At 39.5% G+C, this 19,486-nt stretch overlaps 1 protein-coding gene across 21 annotated transcripts in view; it reads left to right on the top strand.

Moving 5' to 3' along the window:
* The window catches only part of DTNA (dystrobrevin alpha), a 396,589-nt gene that overhangs the window by 354,248 nt on the left and 22,855 nt on the right, over positions 1-19,486 (top strand). For 11 of the 21 annotated variants that reach the window (XM_060121882.1, XM_060121878.1, XM_060121872.1 and 8 more), the window contains 5 exons: positions 1,261-1,348; positions 3,202-3,299; positions 7,284-7,397; positions 13,634-13,730; positions 15,542-15,562. In XM_060121882.1, coding sequence (XP_059977865.1) covers positions 1,261-1,348; positions 3,202-3,299; positions 7,284-7,397; positions 13,634-13,730; positions 15,542-15,562 — 418 coding nt within the window. Of the gene's footprint in view, positions 1-1,260; positions 1,349-3,201; positions 3,300-7,283; positions 7,398-13,633; positions 13,731-15,541; positions 16,734-19,486 lie in introns of those variants that run through there. The other 10 variants (XM_060121881.1, XM_060121885.1, XM_060121883.1 and 7 more) reach the window with 4 other exon arrangements.

The following is a 19,486-nucleotide window of genomic DNA, read 5'->3' as shown; positions in this document are numbered from 1 at the left end:
AGTGGAGAATATAAGTATATTTGGGGATTGAGAGGAACTGGTTTCTAATCTTGATCCTGGCCTGATACTCACCATAATAACTGATAAACTAAACTATGACCAACTAGTCTATTAACAGGATTAGTGTTACTGGTATGTTTCACAGAATTTTTTTTTTAGTGGCATCCAAAACTTAGTCTTACATGAAGGGCTTTCTGAAATATCAACTCTCTAGGAGAGTTGAAAATGCTTCTATTTGCATTAGTTTTTTTAAGGGGTCAGATTATTCTTATTCTAATAGGAAGAATTTTTATAATTTTATAGGAGACACTAAATGATTCCCACTCATGTCATTAGAAGCCACTACCATAATTCTACTTCTCTGGAAGTAAATATAAAATGGCAAGTTACCTGGGTAGTAGTACTGTAGATGAGAATTATATTCATTGTATATTGCTGCATAACAAATTACCCAAGAGCTCAGCAGCTTAAAAGAACAAACACCGTGGGTGAGGAATCCATGTTTGGCTCAGGACTTTCTCGAGGTTGTAATCAAGCTGTGGGTGGGCTGTGATCTTATCTAAAGGCTCTACGGAAGGGGATCCAGTCCCATGGTTACTGGCTGGCTTCAGTTCCTCCTCATGTGGGCCTTTCCACAGAGCCGCCTGTGCATGGCATCCAGCTTCCCACAGGGCAAGCAATCCAGAAGGGCTCGAGAGAGAGAAAACATGCCCAAGACAGAAGCCAGGGTCTTTTTATAACCTAATCTTGGAAGTTACCTTCCATTACTTCCACCACATTCTATGCATTAGAATTAAGTCTGTTAAGTCCAGCCGTACTACAATAAATGAAGAGGATTACACAATACCAGGAGTGGGGGATCACTGGAGGCTGAACAAATTGGTTTCTTCTTCCTTCTTGCTTTCATATTGTCTATGATGTTGGTTTCAGACGTGTTTTACTTTGTCATAAGGAAATTAAATTGTTAAAGGCAATATAACTAAATTAAAGAGAAAGTATTCTTTCATCAGAAATGTTGATCAGGAAAGTCACTCCTCTTTGGAGATTTCTTTGTAAGGTAGGATTTATTAAGGACCTTCCTGGCCACATATTAGATCACATCATGAATCCAGGTCTGATGTCATTAACCTAATAGGATTTTGTATAACGATCAAATTTTTTGCACTGAAACATTGAAATAGCCAACCCACTCCAGGTGGTAGTATGAATATTCCCGTCTTTTCTCAGTTGCCTGACTGACTCTTGCTCTGTTCTCAATAGTATGCTTGAGAGCTCCACCCGGCTTGATGAAGAGCACCGGCTGATCGCCAGATACGCGGCAAGACTGGCAGCAGAGTCCACTTCGTCTGTAAGTACTCTGAACGAGCGGATGTCACGTTGATTGTTACCCTAATAGCTGACGCCACAACAGCAGAGCTGAGTAGTTGCTACTGTGCCATCTGCAAGACCTAAAAAACGATCTGGCCTTCCACTGCTTCCATTTTCACTTTCCAGCTATCATTCTGGTCTAGCATGAGTCAGAGCTCGAGGTATTCCTGTTACAATAGTGCTGAACCAGACCAATACCCAATTTCTCTGGATAATTCCTAATCAGTTAATATAAAGAACAAGCAATGATTCAAATCCACAACTGGCTCAGATAAGTTTCTACTTTTATCAATATATCAAGAAATATATATCAAAAGTTGGTTCTACTTTTCTCAATATAGCAAGAAAGAGAAAATTATGTCATAAAATCAAAAGAAAACTCTGCATCACATGTCAAAGTTCCCATATGCCAGCTATAGAAGACCATTTAGGATATAAAATATAGGACCTCACACTTCTTCATTAGCAACACAAATCGTTTCTTTGTTAAAAGAAATGCTAATTAAAAATGATAGAAAAGCTTTATAAAAGCCAGACCTTTACCAAGTTTAAACCCTTCCCTATCGTTAGTTTTCTAGAAATGAAAAATCAGGCTGAGTTTCACCATGTCTTTGGGCTTAGGCAATGGGTGTTATTTTTTAAAGCTTGGCATTCTTTGGTAGAAAGATTAGTTGTAATTTTTTTTAATTTGCTTTAAAAGCACTAAAGACTGACATTGAGGAATTTCTATAATGTACGGTAGAGCAAAGAAGGCAAGGCACAGGGAAGTCTACATAATCTGACCCTGCTTTTACAAAACAATATCAAATAAGCCCTTGACTAAATACACATACACATAAATACATATATAAATATGGTACATGAGGTATATATACATATATATTCTTATATAATCATATTCTTATATATATGTGATTATGTAAGAATGGAGAGGGACTTCCCTGGTGGTGCAGTGGTTAAGAATCCGCCTGCCAATGCAGGGGACACGGGTTCGAGCCCTGATCCGGGAAGATCCCACGTGCTGCGGAGCAACTAAGCCCGTGCGCCACAACTACTGAGCCTGTGCTCTAGAGCCCACATGCCACAACTACTGAAGCCCACGTGCCTAGAGCCCATGCTCCGCAACAAGAGAAGCCACCGCAATGAGAAGCCCATGCACTGCAATGAAGAGTAGCCTGCTTGCCTCAACTAGAGAAAGGCCAAGTGCAGCAATGATGACCCAACGCAGGCAAAAATAAATAACTTTATTAAAAAAAACAAAAGAATGGAGAAAGTTATGACTGCGTATACACCAGTTGTTAAAACTGGTTGCAATCCATCAGTGTAAAATTACATATATGAATACAGAAATGCTAAAAGTATGTTGACCAAAAGAAAAGAAAGTCATATTAACTATGACTTTAAAGCTATACAATTTTTAATTGCATATTACAGTGGTTAAACAGTAACTCTAGAGAAAGAGATACTTCAGCAGTGATATATTTCTTTAACCCCACCTTTACTGAAAGAATAGTTGCGATGGGAACAGCATGGCAAGAATGAACTAGTTCCCCAAAGATTTCAAGTCAGAAAGCTAAAAACCAATTTTTCCCATGTTTTGTATATTTGCCTGCCAAAGGATTCTATTCTGCTTTCCACTGCATAGATGTGCTCCAGATCCCCAAAAAAGCTGGTCCTTAGGAGAGGAATGGCCATTTAATTTTACGTTTTGCTTTTTTTGTTTTGATAGAAATAGTTTTTTCTTTCTTGTGCATATCTCACGACTCCTGTCTTTTCAAACACAGGTCGGTTCCCCTTCCCAGTACTAAATAGTATAAACCACATATTTTCCAGCAGCCAGCGCAGCAGAGGAGTGCCCCTGACATCTCCTTCACCATTGATGCAAATAAGCAACAAAGGCAGCTGATCGCAGAACTAGAAAACAAGAACAGGTAAGGTTTTTGGGACACTCCTGCTTCTTTCTTTCTTTACAGCCTTTAAAGTATCGGTTGTTTTCGCAGCTTAGAAAGCTCTTCCTCGGGGTCTCTGCAGAGATGGCTCCTTCCCATCATTCAGATCTCAGCTCAAATGCCACCTCCTAAAAGATCACCTCTCTGATCTCTCCCACTACCTCCTATTCCAGGAACCACTCTCTGTTACATCCGTGTGTGTGTGTGTGTGTGTGTGTGTGTGTGTGTGTGTGTGTGTATGACATCTCTCTCTGAAAAAAAGTCGCATTTAAGTGTTTGTTTCCTTTTTATTGTCTGTCTTCCCTGACTGATATGGAAGTTCTTTGAGAACAGAGGCTGTGACAAATGGCCCCTGAGCTCCAGGACCATGCCTGGTACATTGTAACAGTGTAGAAACTCAGTCAATATATACTGAGTGAGAAAGTAATAAATATCTGAGTCAGATCTCAAACTCAATGCTGAGTAAGCCTCATATAAGAACAACTTGTACATTCTGTATTTCTTAGAACAACACCAAGCTGTCTTAATACTTAATCTCATCTTTAAACACTGATGTCCCTTCTGAGATCAGACCGGTAAAGGAGGAGGTTTTGATCATTGTTGCATACCTGTAGAGTTTGACCTGAAATTTTTGGGATAAATAGTCATGCTATTCTTTTTTTTTTTTTTTTTTTTTTTTGCGGTACCCGGGCCTCTCACTGTTGCGGTCTCTCCTGTTGCGGAGCACAGGCTCCGGACGCGCAGGCTCAGCAGCCATGGCTCAGGGGCCCAGCCACTCTGCAGCATGTGGGACCCTCCCGGACCAGGGCACGAACCCGTGTCCCCTGCATCGGCAGGCTGACTCTCAACCACTGCGCCACCAGGGAAGCCTGGTCATGCTATTCTTTAAAATTCTATAGTAAAAAAAAAATTAAAAGGAAGGTACAAACTCACTTGGCACATTTTCATATTCTTAGAAAGAAAACAAGACTAAAGTGAAAATTTACAATCCCACAAATATCTTGGTTGCAATTTTAATCTACTCTCCCATCTCTCCAAAGCACTTTGTTTTCCCTTCCGATTCTCTGCTTCCACTCAGCATGGGGATAGCACACTTGAGGGGAAATGGGGACTTCCTTTAAGGAAATACCCCAGGGATATCTACCTCCATGTGGGATTCCAGAATCAGCAAGAAACCCCATGAATGTGCTGGCTGTACCATGCTACCACTCTTACTGCTTGCTTCTAGGGCATTTTGGGATTGCAATCTCTGAATACATGTTTTTAGGATGAGAGGGAATAAAGGAATGGAAATGAGAAGAGATGGCAGAAAGAGAGCTTCATCCTTTCCCTGAGTTCTTTCCCCACCCCGTGCCTGAAGAGCATCTAGTCCCTCCTGAACTCATCTCTCTAAGCCAACGGCCTCATGCCTTCCAAAGGCCCCAGAACCACATCCCAGAAGCTTATCCAGGTCACAGTTCCTGCACCACGGAAATTCACCCAGGGATCCCATGGTCTCCAAAGTGACAGTTAACCCAATAATCAGATCTCTGGGCTTCAAGGAAGGATAGAATTCCTCACCTGACTCCATGACTACCCTACGTAGTCATTTAGACATTTCAGAAATGATCTTTAGAAGATAATGCTTTCTTAGAGCCTCCTTAGAGGAGCCAGTTAGAGTTAGTATTAGGAGTAGCTGGACTCTTCAGATTACATTGTGGAAGTCACAGCCTGCCTAGGCTAGACCTGTCCAAGCAAGTACCAAAGACTGAAGGAGTCGAACACATATGGGCTTTGGGGCAAACCTGCCTGAGTTCAAATGACTGCTACCACCTACTTATTGAAATTGGGCAAGACTTTTAACTGGTATGTGCTTGATTCCCTCATTCATAAAACAGATAATTGCAGTACCAATAGAACTATACTATACTAGTCTATATACAATAGAACTGTTATGAGGATTAAATAAGACTAAAGAAGACAGCACAGTCCCTGGGTGTAGTCTAAGCACCTCATGCTCCTTACCTATCTTACCTTTATTCTCATCTGATCAGAGCTGCTTCTCTCTTTTTCTTCCTTGGGCTAAATGGCTGTGTCATGGTTCTGTCCTGAGAACCAACAAGGAGAACTAGTGGAAGTCACAGGATGTCAGGATGTTAGCCCTCAAGATCTTGGAAATCTCAGTTCACTGATGTTCAGGCTGGGCTCTCTGGGAGTTCAGGGGCCCTGTAGGGGTGTATGAAGAGGAAAAAGAGCTAGTAGCACAGGGCACCTCCCTTTCTTTAACCAGAAAAGTTCCTTCTTAACTGTGTGACATGTTGGGTTTCCATGGAAGATTTCTTTTAAAGAAAATTTTCCACTATAGAACACCAAGGGGGACAAAAAAACAAGTTGAAAACCACTGAATTATGGTCCAAGCTCCCACCATACCCATGAGAGGTGTAGTGACTCACTGGTAATTAGCTTCTTGATTCTGGCCTGTTTGTGAAGCAGGAGGTTGTAAATCAGCCTCTCAGATGGAAAGCCACCCATCCCCCTTGCTCACCAAGTTCACCTTCCATTCTTGGTGCTTCCTTCTATCTTATGGGCTCTTCTGCGTTTTGCTGGATGGGAGACTGACCCCTCCCCCAAGAACCTGTGACTTCTAACCTTGCTTAATAGCTTCTAACTCACTTAGGGATAATTTGTCTTACATCGGTCACCCATCCCTTATGGCTGGCCTAATGTTTACCTCAATGCAGGGCAGCCCCGGCCCCAACATCAATAATAGACTGACATGTCTCACCCCTGATAGGGGTCACACCAATAGCACTCTTATGTCACAGACTCAACTACAGTGAATCCTTTTAAAAGCACTTTCCTTCACAAGGCTACCCTTATTCAGATACATTGTTAAGGCTGAAAATATTAAAGAAAAGAGAAAGAATTTTGCCTACCTGGGGGCTTCTCAGATAAATTCAGTGAGAAGAATTTCATTCCTGGTGAGAGAACGGGGTTATTTAGTTTTGCAAAATGAGCACCATTTATCCTTATTTTTTCCAAGCATCTCTTACTTGGTAGCTGCAGGTACTTTATGGTGTCAGACTGAGATCATAAATAAGTGGAAGATTCATTTTTGTCTCTTAAGCAGTGCACTTTGCAAAGTTGAACACATTACCACAGCATTATATTACTGACTAGAGAGAGTGGTAGGTCCTGGGGAGAACACTCAGCTTGAAGGCTCCAATGACATATTGCAGAGTCTTCCTAGTTTGGATGTACTGGAGATGAAGGCAGTATCCCCTCACCCAGAGCACCCAACTGTTGCAGGAAGGGGCAACAATGTTCCAGGGCCGGAGAGTGGGCTCTTGTCTAACACTCAGAAATGAATTGTCCAAGGAGACACATATTGACAAAGCAAAGAGTTTATTGGGAATGAACGGGCACCCAGGGTCAGAGCAGCAGGGTAAGGGAACGCAGGAGATCTGCTCTGCCACGTGGCTCGCGGTCTCAGGTTTTATGGTAACGGGGTTAGTTTCCGGGTTGTCTCTGGCCAATCATCTTGCTTGGCCCATATTTGGTCTGACTCAGGGTCCTTCTTGGTGGCGCACGCATCTCTCATCCAAGATGGATTCCACCACGAAGGATTCTGGGAGATTGGTCGTCTCCTCCCTGTCTTGGCCCCTCCCAAATTCTCCTGGTTAGTTTTTAGTGGGAGCACCATGTTCCTTATCGGAACCTCCTGTTGTGAGACAACTCAGGCAAGCAGTCATCAGTTATCATCGTACCTGGCCAAGGCGGGAGGTTTCGGTCAATGGTTCCCTAACCCAACTAGCTACAGCCAACACCTCGTAAACACAGTCAGGTAATGAGGGTTGGTTCTGCTCCAACACATAGGATGACCCCTTCTTTCTTTGTTCTGGTGGCCCTGATCTACTCAGATGTTAGATCCTGGACATCCTGGAAGTTAACTGACCTGGGTTTCTTACCTTCCTCCTCTCTCCCAAGAGAAATCTTACAGGAGATCCAGAGGCTGCGGCTAGAGCATGAACAAGCTTCTCAGCCCACTCCAGAGAAGGCGCAGCAAAACCCCACTCTGCTGGCAGAGCTCCGCCTCCTCAGGTAAGAAAAGGAGCCCAAGGCGTCTCAGGAAATACAGGTGTCTGAGATCATCAATAAAGTCTAACAGTGTCCACCAGAAAACGGTCCTCAGCCACCATAGCTGCTAACATCTGTTTGGTTTTTTTTTAATAGCACACATCTAATTGCTGGAATTTGCAGGTTTGGGAAAGAGGCTGTTTATTTATTTATTTTTTTCTTTGACACAGAGAAAAGGAAACAGTGTTCTTTAGATCCAAAACAAAATGTTTCACCGGAAAATAGAATTTTTTATAGTACACTCTCTTTATTTAATTAAAGTATAGTTGATGTATAGTATTATATAAGTTACAGGTATACAACATAGTGATGCCCCAATTTTTAAACGTTATACCTCATTTATAGTTTTTATAAAATCTTGGCTGTATTCTGTGTTGTACACTATATCCTTATAGCTTATTTTATACATAATAGTTTGTACCTGTTAATGTCCTACCCCTATATTGCCACTCCTCCCTTCCCTTTCCCCATTGGTAACCACTTGTTTGTTCTCTATATCTGTCTTACTGGAAAAAATTTGAACTCAACTCTCTTTAGTTATTTGCGCTATCAACAATAGGTTTATGATAAAAGTGATCAACAAAACAAACATGTAAACAACTAAAGAATCATCACAGTTTTTTAAATTTAAAAATTTACCTGTGACCCATAAATTATCTCTAAATCTTGGTCCCTAATAGCTTTGCATACAGATTTTCATACCTTCTTGTTCTACAAATGAATTTAAAGGCCTGGTGTTACCTAGTCTGTCATCATGAAATATTTGAGTTGGGAAGGACCTAAGAAGGTCATTTGGTTCAAGCCCTGAATTTCAGGGCACTTCTCAGGGTCAGGCCGGTAGAGAGTAGTAAGACGTGGATGAGGACTGTGACCACGTGCAAAAGGGGAGTCACACCATGGGCTCCAATCAGACTTAACCACCATACCTTGAATACGGCACTTACCCAAACCTGTCTGTGTAATAAACAACACAAACATAAACTCAAAGACATTCCCTCATGAAAATGTCATATGGATATTTCACAAGGCACTTGAAGTTAGCAAGTATAACATTCTTTCCATCTTTCAATTTGGATGCCAAGTATATTTCAGGTAAATCTAACTCTGAGGCATAATTTTTATAATAAGTACAGATGCCTCTTCTCAGAAACTCTTGTCAGAGTTAGAGTGCCACTTACTTCCTCCATACAAAGAGACTAAATTAAGCAGATTCTCTATGGCTATATTTGGATTTTATCAAGTCCCTATTGATTGTAGTCATGGATGTTTCCGGGGGTTCCACTCTAACCCTGCCCTTTGGCCATATTAACATCTGGGCACTCAGCACATCTGGCCAGGGGGCAGGCCCTGCCTCACAGCTGGGATCCAGTCTCCCCAGGTTTGTGCACCTGGCTAGAGGGGCAAACCCACCAAAGGCCTGAGTTATGGAAAGGAGACCTACAGAACTTGCATCTCGTGGGGGCTGCTTGATGTGAAGAGATCACGTCATACTTTGGAAGAACAAAATAATTTAATGGAAGAAACAGAAATTCTTCCTTTTCAACGTATGGGATTTCTGGTCCTACTTTCACAGAGATGTATTAGAAATTCTTGCACATTCTACTACCATCACCCAGAAGGGATGAAAATGAAAAGAAGGAAAAAGGGATGTTCTACATTCTCCTCCTCAAAGGCATATGAAAGTAAAGTCACTGCTTGAAAGCATCTTTTGCCAAATAGGATCATGTAGGCCCTCGAGACTTACAAGAAAGTTAAGTCTAGTGTACACAGAAATATAACGGAATAAACCAACTTAGAAATAGAATAGTCATTCATCTACACCTCAGGGCACCCTGTCTCTGCCTGGAATGTTCTTTATACCTCTTCACTGGCCATCCCATTCTCTAGTGGAAGGGTGGTGACTAGGAATTTTCATAAGCATTTTCACTGGTTCCCCCCAGTTAGCATTTGCTTCCCAAAGTAGTTGGTTCCATTAGGATGATACCATCTGGGAAGGCATCTTTATGTGCCTGGTTCACTGATGATGACTTTTCCAACTGATATTTCTTCCCTCTTTGATGTTGCTATCTTGGAACAGACGAATAATTTTAACCATCCTCTGGCCCTGACTCGTGGGCATTCCCATGACCCCAGCCTAGCTCAAAGCTACACTAAGGAGTCTGGTTCTGTGGGGAACTTCTAGACTTTCGGCCCTCACTGTCAGCTGGTGGCCCACACATAAGGCTTGAGGCTTGAGACACCTAAATCCTAGCTGATTAACTTGCCTGCTTCCATATTCTCCACATTTCTTCTGCCTGGAAGAAGAAGTACACTCCCTTGACGTATATTTCTTTAGATGCTTATGAACCATTTATACTGTGCTAAGCACTTTTTAACAATTTGGGGATTTCAAAGATACCCTGACATCCCAGGTTAAGAAAACCTGCTGTGGGTGTTTTATCTTTTAGTCATTTCAGACTTTCAAAGAGTTCCAAAACAATGACTTCTCGCCAGTTACTTTGGCCTTGAGTTCCCATTGAGGGGCGACCATGTGAAGCCGCCAAAGGGACTCCTTATTGTAGCTTTGACAGAGGTCTTCTCCACCTGTTACATCCTTTCTGGGCCTCTTACTGAGAAGCCAACAGGAGAAATGTATTTAGTAGGGGAATGGGGGCAGCAAGATCAGAGCTTTGCTTTTCATGAACGCATAGTTTATTTTTATCTTAAGGGCATCATGACCTTTCTAAATGATCATATTTCCCTTTTTACTTTAGCCACAAGAAAGTGGAAAGCCAGGTTTGCAACCGAGATCTGGCAACTGAATAGGATTATAGGATAGACATTTCTGCGTGCTAATCTGACACTTTCTATGCACTAAGCTCTACATACACTGTTCCATACAGTAGCTGTAAAAAACAAAATCCTGGGAGCTGGACATTACTATTATAGTCTTTTTATAGATAAAGAAACTGAGATTCACAGAAGTTAAATAACTTGCCCAGGATCCTGCACAATGAGCATCACAGGTATATTCTACCTCTGTTCCTTGGGTCTTAATTATCTCCTGCCTGTACTATTATAATAAACACTTTCCTAATTCCCAGCCTCCGGTCCATCTTCACTGCTATTACATTTATCATCCTCCATTTTATTGTTCATTTAGTTCATTCATCTTGAGGATATTGCTATCAATCCTACAATAGGAAGCCATTAGAGGATGAGTTACGTATCAGGTTAACACAGTGGATTAGATTGTCAAGTCAGATTCACATGATCTTACTCTAGTATTGAGCTTTACTCATAATTTCAAGAATACAGGCAATCAAGAGGCACAGATGAAGCAGAGAAAGGGCTGGAACATTCCATGTGGTTCCCTAGGTCTTTCCTTCCCATATTGGATGGAGTATCTGAGGGAAATTTTGCAAGGTGATCTAGTGAGGCTTCCCACTACAGAACCATTAAAAGACAGCTAAAGAACTATGTTTGCAAAGACAATACCATGTTCTATAATGAAGAAAACATTAATGAAAACTGCAGAAGCAACTTGACACTACAAATCTTAAGAAAAACAAGTATAAATTTTCATATCTATCCCTTGCCTAAAAAATAAGCATCATATTATACACGTGGCATTCTTTTCAAAGTATATAAAATTATCCTTCGAGAAAACTTATTAATATAAAGAGACGTTTTTTTGTTTTTACCAATTAAAAATGGAATCATAATCTCTGATGCACGTCTGTGGTTTCCAGACTTGAATTTCATTAGACCAGCTTAATTTTTTTATTATTTTGGGGAAACAACATAAAGTTGAGTACTTTTTGTTTTACCATATAATGACATTTTTAAACTACCATCATCTGTTATTGCAAGTTTCATAAATGACAGTATATTTTTCAACTTTTTATTTTGAAAAAAAATGTAAGAAGTGTTGTAAGAATATCACAATGAATTTCCTTCTACGCTTCACCTAGAGGTTGCAAACATTTTGCCACACCCTTCTGCATCTCCCTATATATGCTTATATATGTAAATTACATATGCATTTTTGATGAGCCATTTGAGAGTAAATTGCAGACATTATAACACTTTACCCCTAAATACTTATGTATATATTTTCTAAGAAAAAAGAAGACATTCTCTTGTATAACCATGGTATCATCATCAAATTCAGGAAAGTTAATATTGTTATTTATTATTGTCTAATATACAGTTCATATTAAAATTTTGCCTATTGTTCCAACACTGTCCTAAAGAAAGTAGGTTTTAACGCACACACAAAGCTAGAAATAATCTGACAGAATAAAAGGCATTCGTTCAGACGTGAATATTTTTAGCTCAATGAAAATAAAATCACTACTTAGTCCTTGTTTTCTCATTTTTCCTTGGAACAGTGGAGGCTACACCACAGATGTGCTACCCACATTTGGTAACCACTGGTATAAACACTTATAGAGAAGACATTATTAAATGATTTTTTAAAAATTATTATTATCATTATTAAATGATTTTTAAAAATGTAATTCAATCAAATGCATGAAAGAGTAAATGTCATGTTTTGAAAGAGTACTACTGTAAGATAAATGTACAAGTAAGGTTTTTTCAATGTTGGTTAATTATAGATTACTATAAGCTAACTTTTTCTGATAGTTTTTGGATGCTTCTCTTAATATTTCTTACCTATAATATTAGAAGTTTGCTTCAACCTTCTTCTCAAAGTGCTCTTATGATCAAAAGGCCAAAATTTATAGAACAGTATCTAGAAGAGAACTGGAAATAAATCAGAAACATTATCTACTCTTCTGCCAAGCCCTTCTGAGGATGTAGTTGGAACACCATGTGCAGACAAGGTCAAAGAAAAACCAGCTAATGGGTTTGTCATTGAAGAATATTTTCGAATTGGGCAAGACTTTCAAAATTAGAACGCTACAGACCAGGAAGACCAAAGACTAAAATAAGATAGAATTAAAGTCTATAAAATTATGATGTGCCTTGTCCTCGGGATTCAGAAAAGAGGCAATTGTAAAGAAAATCAAAGGAAGGATTGCTCTGGAATAAGCTTTAAATGGCAATAAAAGCCAAAAGTATAAATATTTTCAAAAAGAATGATGTGTTTATAAGTTTTAAATTCATAATTCATTACAGAGAAGGCCTACATGAAAGCAAATTAAAAATGTCTCCTTTATATCCATAACCTGTCCTCCCACAAAATATCTTTTAATTGGATGAGTCATTGACCTAACTCAGTGTGACATTTTTATATTGTCAGTTTTTCATTTCAGAGTCCCTGCTATAGCTCCACTTAATATTGTGTCTGTGCCATTGAGATTAGGCATACTTAGTCATACATTAACACATACGTGGTTAAAGCATCCACACACTTTTTAAAATATAATTTCCAATATTTCAAAATCAGACAGGAGCCTTTGGGGCAAGGAAAAAATGTATATATTACTTTTTCACTAATGGTCATGAAATAATAGATTTGAAATAGATTTGGAAAATATACTTCAGAAATGTGAATCATTAATATTCGTGTCCTTCATTGTTTTCATTCTTGCTGACAGCTGATAGAAGTTCTGCAAAACAAACCAAAATTAAGCAAACACAAACCTTGTAGATTGTTAGAACAATTGTGTAGGAACTCCTTTTTTTCTGACCTCACTCTATGCAGCCAAACCGAAGCCAGAAGATTTATATCGACTATAAAAACTATACCACGAATATTTCTCCTCTGAAAGGCACCACACTGCATACTAAGAATTGAAGAGATGAAAAATGTACTTTTCTAAATCTGATTTCCACATACTAAGGTAATCAGTGTTTTCTGTGAGATTTACAAAAAGGTCCTTGGTTTTGGAGGATCTGAGGGATTGGCCTTTTTCAGTGACAATTTGGTTTTTGTTTATTACCTCAAGGGGACCCAATGGCACAGCACAGGGCCCATGACGTAATAAGCATTCAGAAAAGATTTCATTAAATAGTTAATTCAGGGTAGATGGGGGTAAATATCCAATAAGAGTTTAATTCTGTTTTAGTATGACTTTTAACAAATAAACATACACCCAAGCTATAATTGTTCATTCATTTGACATTTCCCTGCCTGGTAACCTATGTCAAAGACCCAGAGATGCCCTTTTTCTAGTGGTCCACAAGACTGGCAAATGTGATTAGCTCAGTGAATTGAATGCTGTTTCTGATGACAACTGCTTCTTTCTTAGACAGCGCAAGGATGAGCTGGAACAGAGAATGTCTGCTCTCCAGGAGAGCCGGAGAGAGCTAATGGTCCAGTTAGAAGGTCTCATGAAGCTACTAAAGGTAAGATGTTTCAAATAAATGTTTCCTAGACCTACAACTATGGCATTTGTAAAAAAAATTTTTAATTAAAAAAATAAAAGAAATCTGCACATAATGTGCAATGGTTTTTTCAATTACTATATGTGAGTTCCTCCAAAATGTGCTTTCAAACTCAGTTTTAGTATCTCTTCTTAGGCACATCAAATGATAGCAGTCAACTATAGGGCTCATTCTTGTCCATTTCCTGGAACCAGACTACTGAGGACCTTCGTGGCACAACTTATTTCCAGTTGGCTCATTTACAGTTCCTTTTGTCCTTGGAAGTAGTAAAACTGGATTTATTTAGAAATATTTTACATTTCATAGCCTTCAGAAATTCTGACTAATCTAAACAGAAGCTAATATCTAATTCAGAAAATGAAGATACAGCCATTAAATAATTTTGGTGATTATAGTTTTATTAAGGGGAGTAACTTTGTTAATTTCAGTAAATGTTGTCAAATCTGTGTGGCTTTAGCAGCAAGTCACATAACTTCTCTGGGTTTCAAATGCAAATTGTAAATGGGAATATCTCCTTAACTTTTCTGCAGGTAGAGCATTTAATAAGATGATCTATAGAAGTCCTCTGCAGAGCGTTATAATAATAATTCTCATTGGGAAGTGGCATTCTTTCTTTCATAAATCTTATTCCCTTCTTCAGTATGCTCTAAATTGCATTTCAACCCAAAAGTAGACTAATTATGGCCTCATGTCCATGATTGCCCCAGCAGAGGTTTCAGTGCTCTGTTGTCATCCTGCCTGATGTAAATAAGCATGAACCAGTATGGACTGGAACTGTGACATGCCAAAGGCAGGAACTAAAACTTCTGATAAAAGGACATAGGCAAAGTCTCTGGGACAACTCACTTGTGAGATAAGATGTCCTGCCTTTCAGTCCCTGGATCTCCCATATTCCTGACACCCCATCATTTATTGTTTCTGTATTGTTTTCTTTCTTTCTTTCTTTCCCTTCCTTTCCTTTCCTCCCCTTTCCTTTTCTTACTTTTCTTTCTCTCTCCCTTCCTTCCTTTCTTTATTTATTTTTTAATTAAAAAAAATTAAATAGTTAACAAATATTTGTTGGCACCTACTGTGTCCCAGGCACTGATGTAAGTGTAACACTTTTTTCTTTTGTTTTCTTTATTCTTTTATATTCCTTAGTCGACTTTTCCTGCCATCCGTGTCAGGAATGCTTTATCTTTACTAAACAAAATTTACTTTTCATTGTATTAGACATATAAAGCGCAGAATTCAGTTTTTGTTGTACTATGTTAAGACAGGAGTAGATAACTAATAACCTCTTGCTGTTTCTGCCCTATTATCTCATTTGATGATATAAAAAAGCTCTTTCTGGTTTTTGTTTTTCCAAGTCTACCAAATGAAGTGGGCCCATCCCATCTTTCCCTTCACTGAATGACAGGAAACTGAAAACAGCCCCCTGGTTCTACTTCTGTAGCTTCTGTCACTGTAGCAATGGGATAGGAGTCTATTTACCACCAGCTATCTTGGCATCAACGTAGCCTAATTAAGCATAGTCTATGGTATCAGGATGTACCAACAGCAGGATAGAGAGAGGAATCATGTTGAAGGATGGTTGGATGCATGGAGGAAAGAGATGGGTCTGTAGTCTCAGATATCCAAATAGACTTGGAACTAAAGTCACCAGGAGAAGAGGCTTGACCTGCCATCAGAGCCCCATTGAGGTTTCCCCCACCTTCATTCCTTCACACTGTGTACCTGCTCTTATTGGAACCCTGGGTAATCTAACTATTATTGATTCGATCTTTCTGTAGGAAGAAGAATTGAAGCAGGGAGTAAGTTATGTCCCCTACTGCAGGTCTTAACTAACAGTGGAGGGGCCTGCCGTCCTGCCGTTTTTCTCATTGCTTTCGCCTCTAATGTATGTTCATGCTTCAGTTTGGAAAGAGAAAAAAAAATTATACTAATTTGCTTCCTTTTCAATGTAGTGCTTGATTGGAGACATACAAAATTTAGCATTTTTTATAACTATTACTACCGTCAACATCAAAAGAAGAGCTATTATGTCTTTTAGAACAGGGAACACGCTTTAACTTGTTGGAAACTTTTTAGACCTCCAGGGGTCTAAGTTTCAAACCAGTCTCATGCTCTTCTGGGTTGTTGATCAGACCCTTCTCTTCACAGAAAGACACTCACCACAATCACTAACATTACACTAGGGAGAATCCACAGCATCAGAAGCTAACCTCAACACCCTCTCATGCTGTGAATATTCAGTTCAGTTTCCATTTTACTGAAAAGATGTGGAACTTCTTTTTGTAAAAACCAGCCAATTACATCTCCTTTCATTGCATAATGTTTAAGCCCTGCTCCCCACTGCTCACCGTTACGTGCTCAGTCTAATAAGAGAAAGACTGTACTCCGTAACTGTTCACTTCCCAAACCAGAATCCCTACCACTGGTTGACAGTCATCTCCAAAGAATAGGTAACTTTCAGCCTTTCTCGTACCACCAAGCACCTTTCTGCTGTAGGAGTTCACAAGGTGTTACATACATCTTCCCTGGAAATAGGAGCCTTGTGACTGACTGTCTAACTGTAGCCTGAACTGAAGCCCCCTGTCTGGCCATGTAGCCAGTTGCAGAAGCCAGCAGAGGGAGCAGCGTACTCAAAATACAATAATAATAAAACAATGGCAAAATAAAAGCAGCTTTCATTTCAAGTGCATGTACCAAGCTGTGTATAACAATATATCCCACTTACTGGTCTTATCAAAAAGTTATATGGTATTTCCATGGATCCATTAGAACCGCAGCCTATCTGATTTCAACGTACCTTTTCATTCTTCTGTATTCTCTTTCCTATTATTCACTGTGCGTGTTTGTGTGTAACAAAAAATGTTTGCAAAATGCTGGACACATTTTTACCCTTCATTACCAAGGTCTGTAAAGAAGGAAAGTGTAAAACAAATCTGTAATGTCAGACAATAAAGACAATGTATTACATTATTTGTATTTTGTGAAAAAAATTACTTCACTAAACTGAAGTCAAATTTTAATGAGAGACAGTCCCCCTGGGTAAAAGACACACATTTGCTGCCTGTATTATTGCCCATAAATGCGTACATGGGGTATTGCTGTTGTACGTACAACACACTTAGATCATGGTAAAGAAAAATGCCATCTCATGGTGCTTCTCTGCAAACAGCCTCTTTTCTTTCCTGTCTCTTACTCAGTGTGTGCATAGAAAAAGGAAATAAGACTCACATATAACCTTCCTTCTCCTAGTGGAGAGAGTAGGCAACCATCCTGCAGCCAGTCAGCCCTGCTTTAGCCATTTCCCTCGGGGACCCTCTCTCTACCATTTCCAAGGCAGCACATTCTTGAAAGGCTCAGTGGACCAGGAAGTTCATAAACAGATGAATGCATAGAGCCAAACCATGGCAGCGCCCATAAGAGCATTACTGCCTTCTTTCCCTCCAGCTCCTCCCCACTGGGCCCTCAACAGCTGCCACATCTTTGAAAGTCAGCCAGCAGTGGGTACTGCTGCCTAGGTACTTAAGGACCATTATTGGCAACACCCAGATGTCAGCAATGCGTTGTCTGGGTGGGGAGAGTGTTTGCGGGTCTTACTCATTTCTTTGCTTACATAGTCAAGCCTCTCTTCAAAAAGGACCCAAGGCAGCTTACAACTAGAGACATAAACCAGTGACTTCATAAAACGGAAATAGAAAAATCGAAAACTGAAGAAGATGCAAATGTGCTAATCATAAGGGACAGGGTGTCACTCTGACCTTTCTAGCAGTGAGGCAAAAAAAAAGGAAAACATAATTGGTGGTTTTATCAGAACAGAAATGCCAGTTCTCAAGGGACCAAAATTTCTGTTGGCATAAAATATAAAATGAAGTTTTCACTCAGAGCTTTATAGAAGTAGTGAATAATAAAACAGACACACGCAGTAGATTTCGTGTGGCTGATTCTTATACTGACCTTCAGTGAAAATTAAAGACAGAACCCCATATGTCCCAATCCTGCAGAGGCAGTTCTACAAGGAAATAAACAAATGCCATCCAAATTTATAGACTTCTCATGGTATAACATGATCTAAGGAGAGAATTTAGAAGTTTTAGTCTGGCATCTGCTTCTAAATTCTGTTTTTATTTATGAGCCTTTCCCCTTTGGCGACATTCTCTTTGTAAAATCAGATTTAAGACACCACACACAACAAATTGTGCTTGATTTAATAACCTCTACTTGCTTTATCATAAGTCTGTGTGGTTCAATGTATTTTATTATACTGGTATATATAGTTCCTACTTATGCTGTTTCTTGTTAGAGGTAATGCATGAATTTATTCCCCTTGAGGAGAGAACATGAATTTTTTTTTTAAAATGGTGCCTGTAATATAATATGATGATTATGGTATCATAAGCAATAAATTTTTTTTACAAACTTGAATCGAAATTATCCTACCCTCTTTCTTCTTTGTGTATTTGTAAGATTTATTGAAGGAACCATAAAAAGAACACTCATAAAAAGTTTAATAACAAAGGCGGCTGGGATATAATAACAGTGACAGCATATTCCAGAGTTTCTGGTATCCTTCCAGTGCCAAATACTATGACCTGGTCTAAAACCAAGTATCCTTTAGTTCAGAAGGTAGGGTCTCAATAATAATTTTCTAAGAAACACTACTGGAGCTAGACCTGAGTTATGGTGGTCCCAGTTCCTCACTTACAACTATAAGATCTTGAATAAGTCAGTTAACTTCCTAGCAGTTTATTTCAAACATACCGATAATACATGGCTCACAGGGTTGTTGTATAGATTTTAAAAGATAACAAATGTGGAACCACTTTGTGAAATACTATATGCAAGTCAGATATAAGCATAAATGTATGTATATATGTATACATATACACAGGAGAAGGTATAAACTTTTCTAATTTGACGCACATTTTACACGCATGCGCACATACACACACTCGCTTCTCTTCCTTACATTAACTTGTTAGTTAATCGTCTCAGTCAAGGGAAGAAAGTCACACATCATTTCAAATTCCATCTCCTGCTCCCATTCTCTTCTCTATTTACTACTGGATGGCCCAATTAACTCGGGAAATCATAGTCATTCAGGTTCCTACTTCTTCCAGATATATTATGGAACATGAACAGGCCAGAAATGACAGATTTTAACAGTTTAGGTTCACCTTCCATTATTTCCCCTGCTCATCCTCTCTTATGGGTATTGTATGGAGTAGTGAAGCGATCAAAAATGAGGGCAGGTGGGGATCAGTCACATCATAAATAATCAACTGCAATATTAGGACTAACATCTGTGTTCAAAAGCATACCTTCCTAGCCTCTGTCTCTCTTTCTCTTTCTCTCTCTCTCTCATACTTCTTTTAAATTAGGAGCTGTTTAATTAATTCTAGAAAAGTAAAAATTGCTTCTGTGCTTAAAAGCCTTAGAAAATGACGCTTTATTTCACGATAAAGACTAAGCCCCTTTTATGACACTGGAGGCCCCCAAACCTGACTCCACCCCTTCTCAGCCTCATCCCACTCCACTCCCCACAGAGAACCTGCTGCATCAACCCCACTGGCTTCCCATTGTGTCTTCAGTGCCCCTCACAATCCCCACGCCTTGCCCTTGATACTCCAAGCCCTGGAATGCTCTTCCCCCACCCCCACCCCAGTACTTGCTCTTTTCTGCCTGGAAATCTCTGCTATAAGACCCAGGGCAAATGGTGCCTCCTGTCT

The sequence above is a fragment of the Lagenorhynchus albirostris genome, chromosome 14 (genome assembly GCF_949774975.1).
Source record: "Lagenorhynchus albirostris chromosome 14, mLagAlb1.1, whole genome shotgun sequence".
NCBI classification, from domain to species: Eukaryota; Metazoa; Chordata; class Mammalia; order Artiodactyla; family Delphinidae; genus Lagenorhynchus; species Lagenorhynchus albirostris.
Note: the sequence above shows the minus strand (reverse complement) of the source record. Positions and strands in the feature narration are given on the sequence as shown.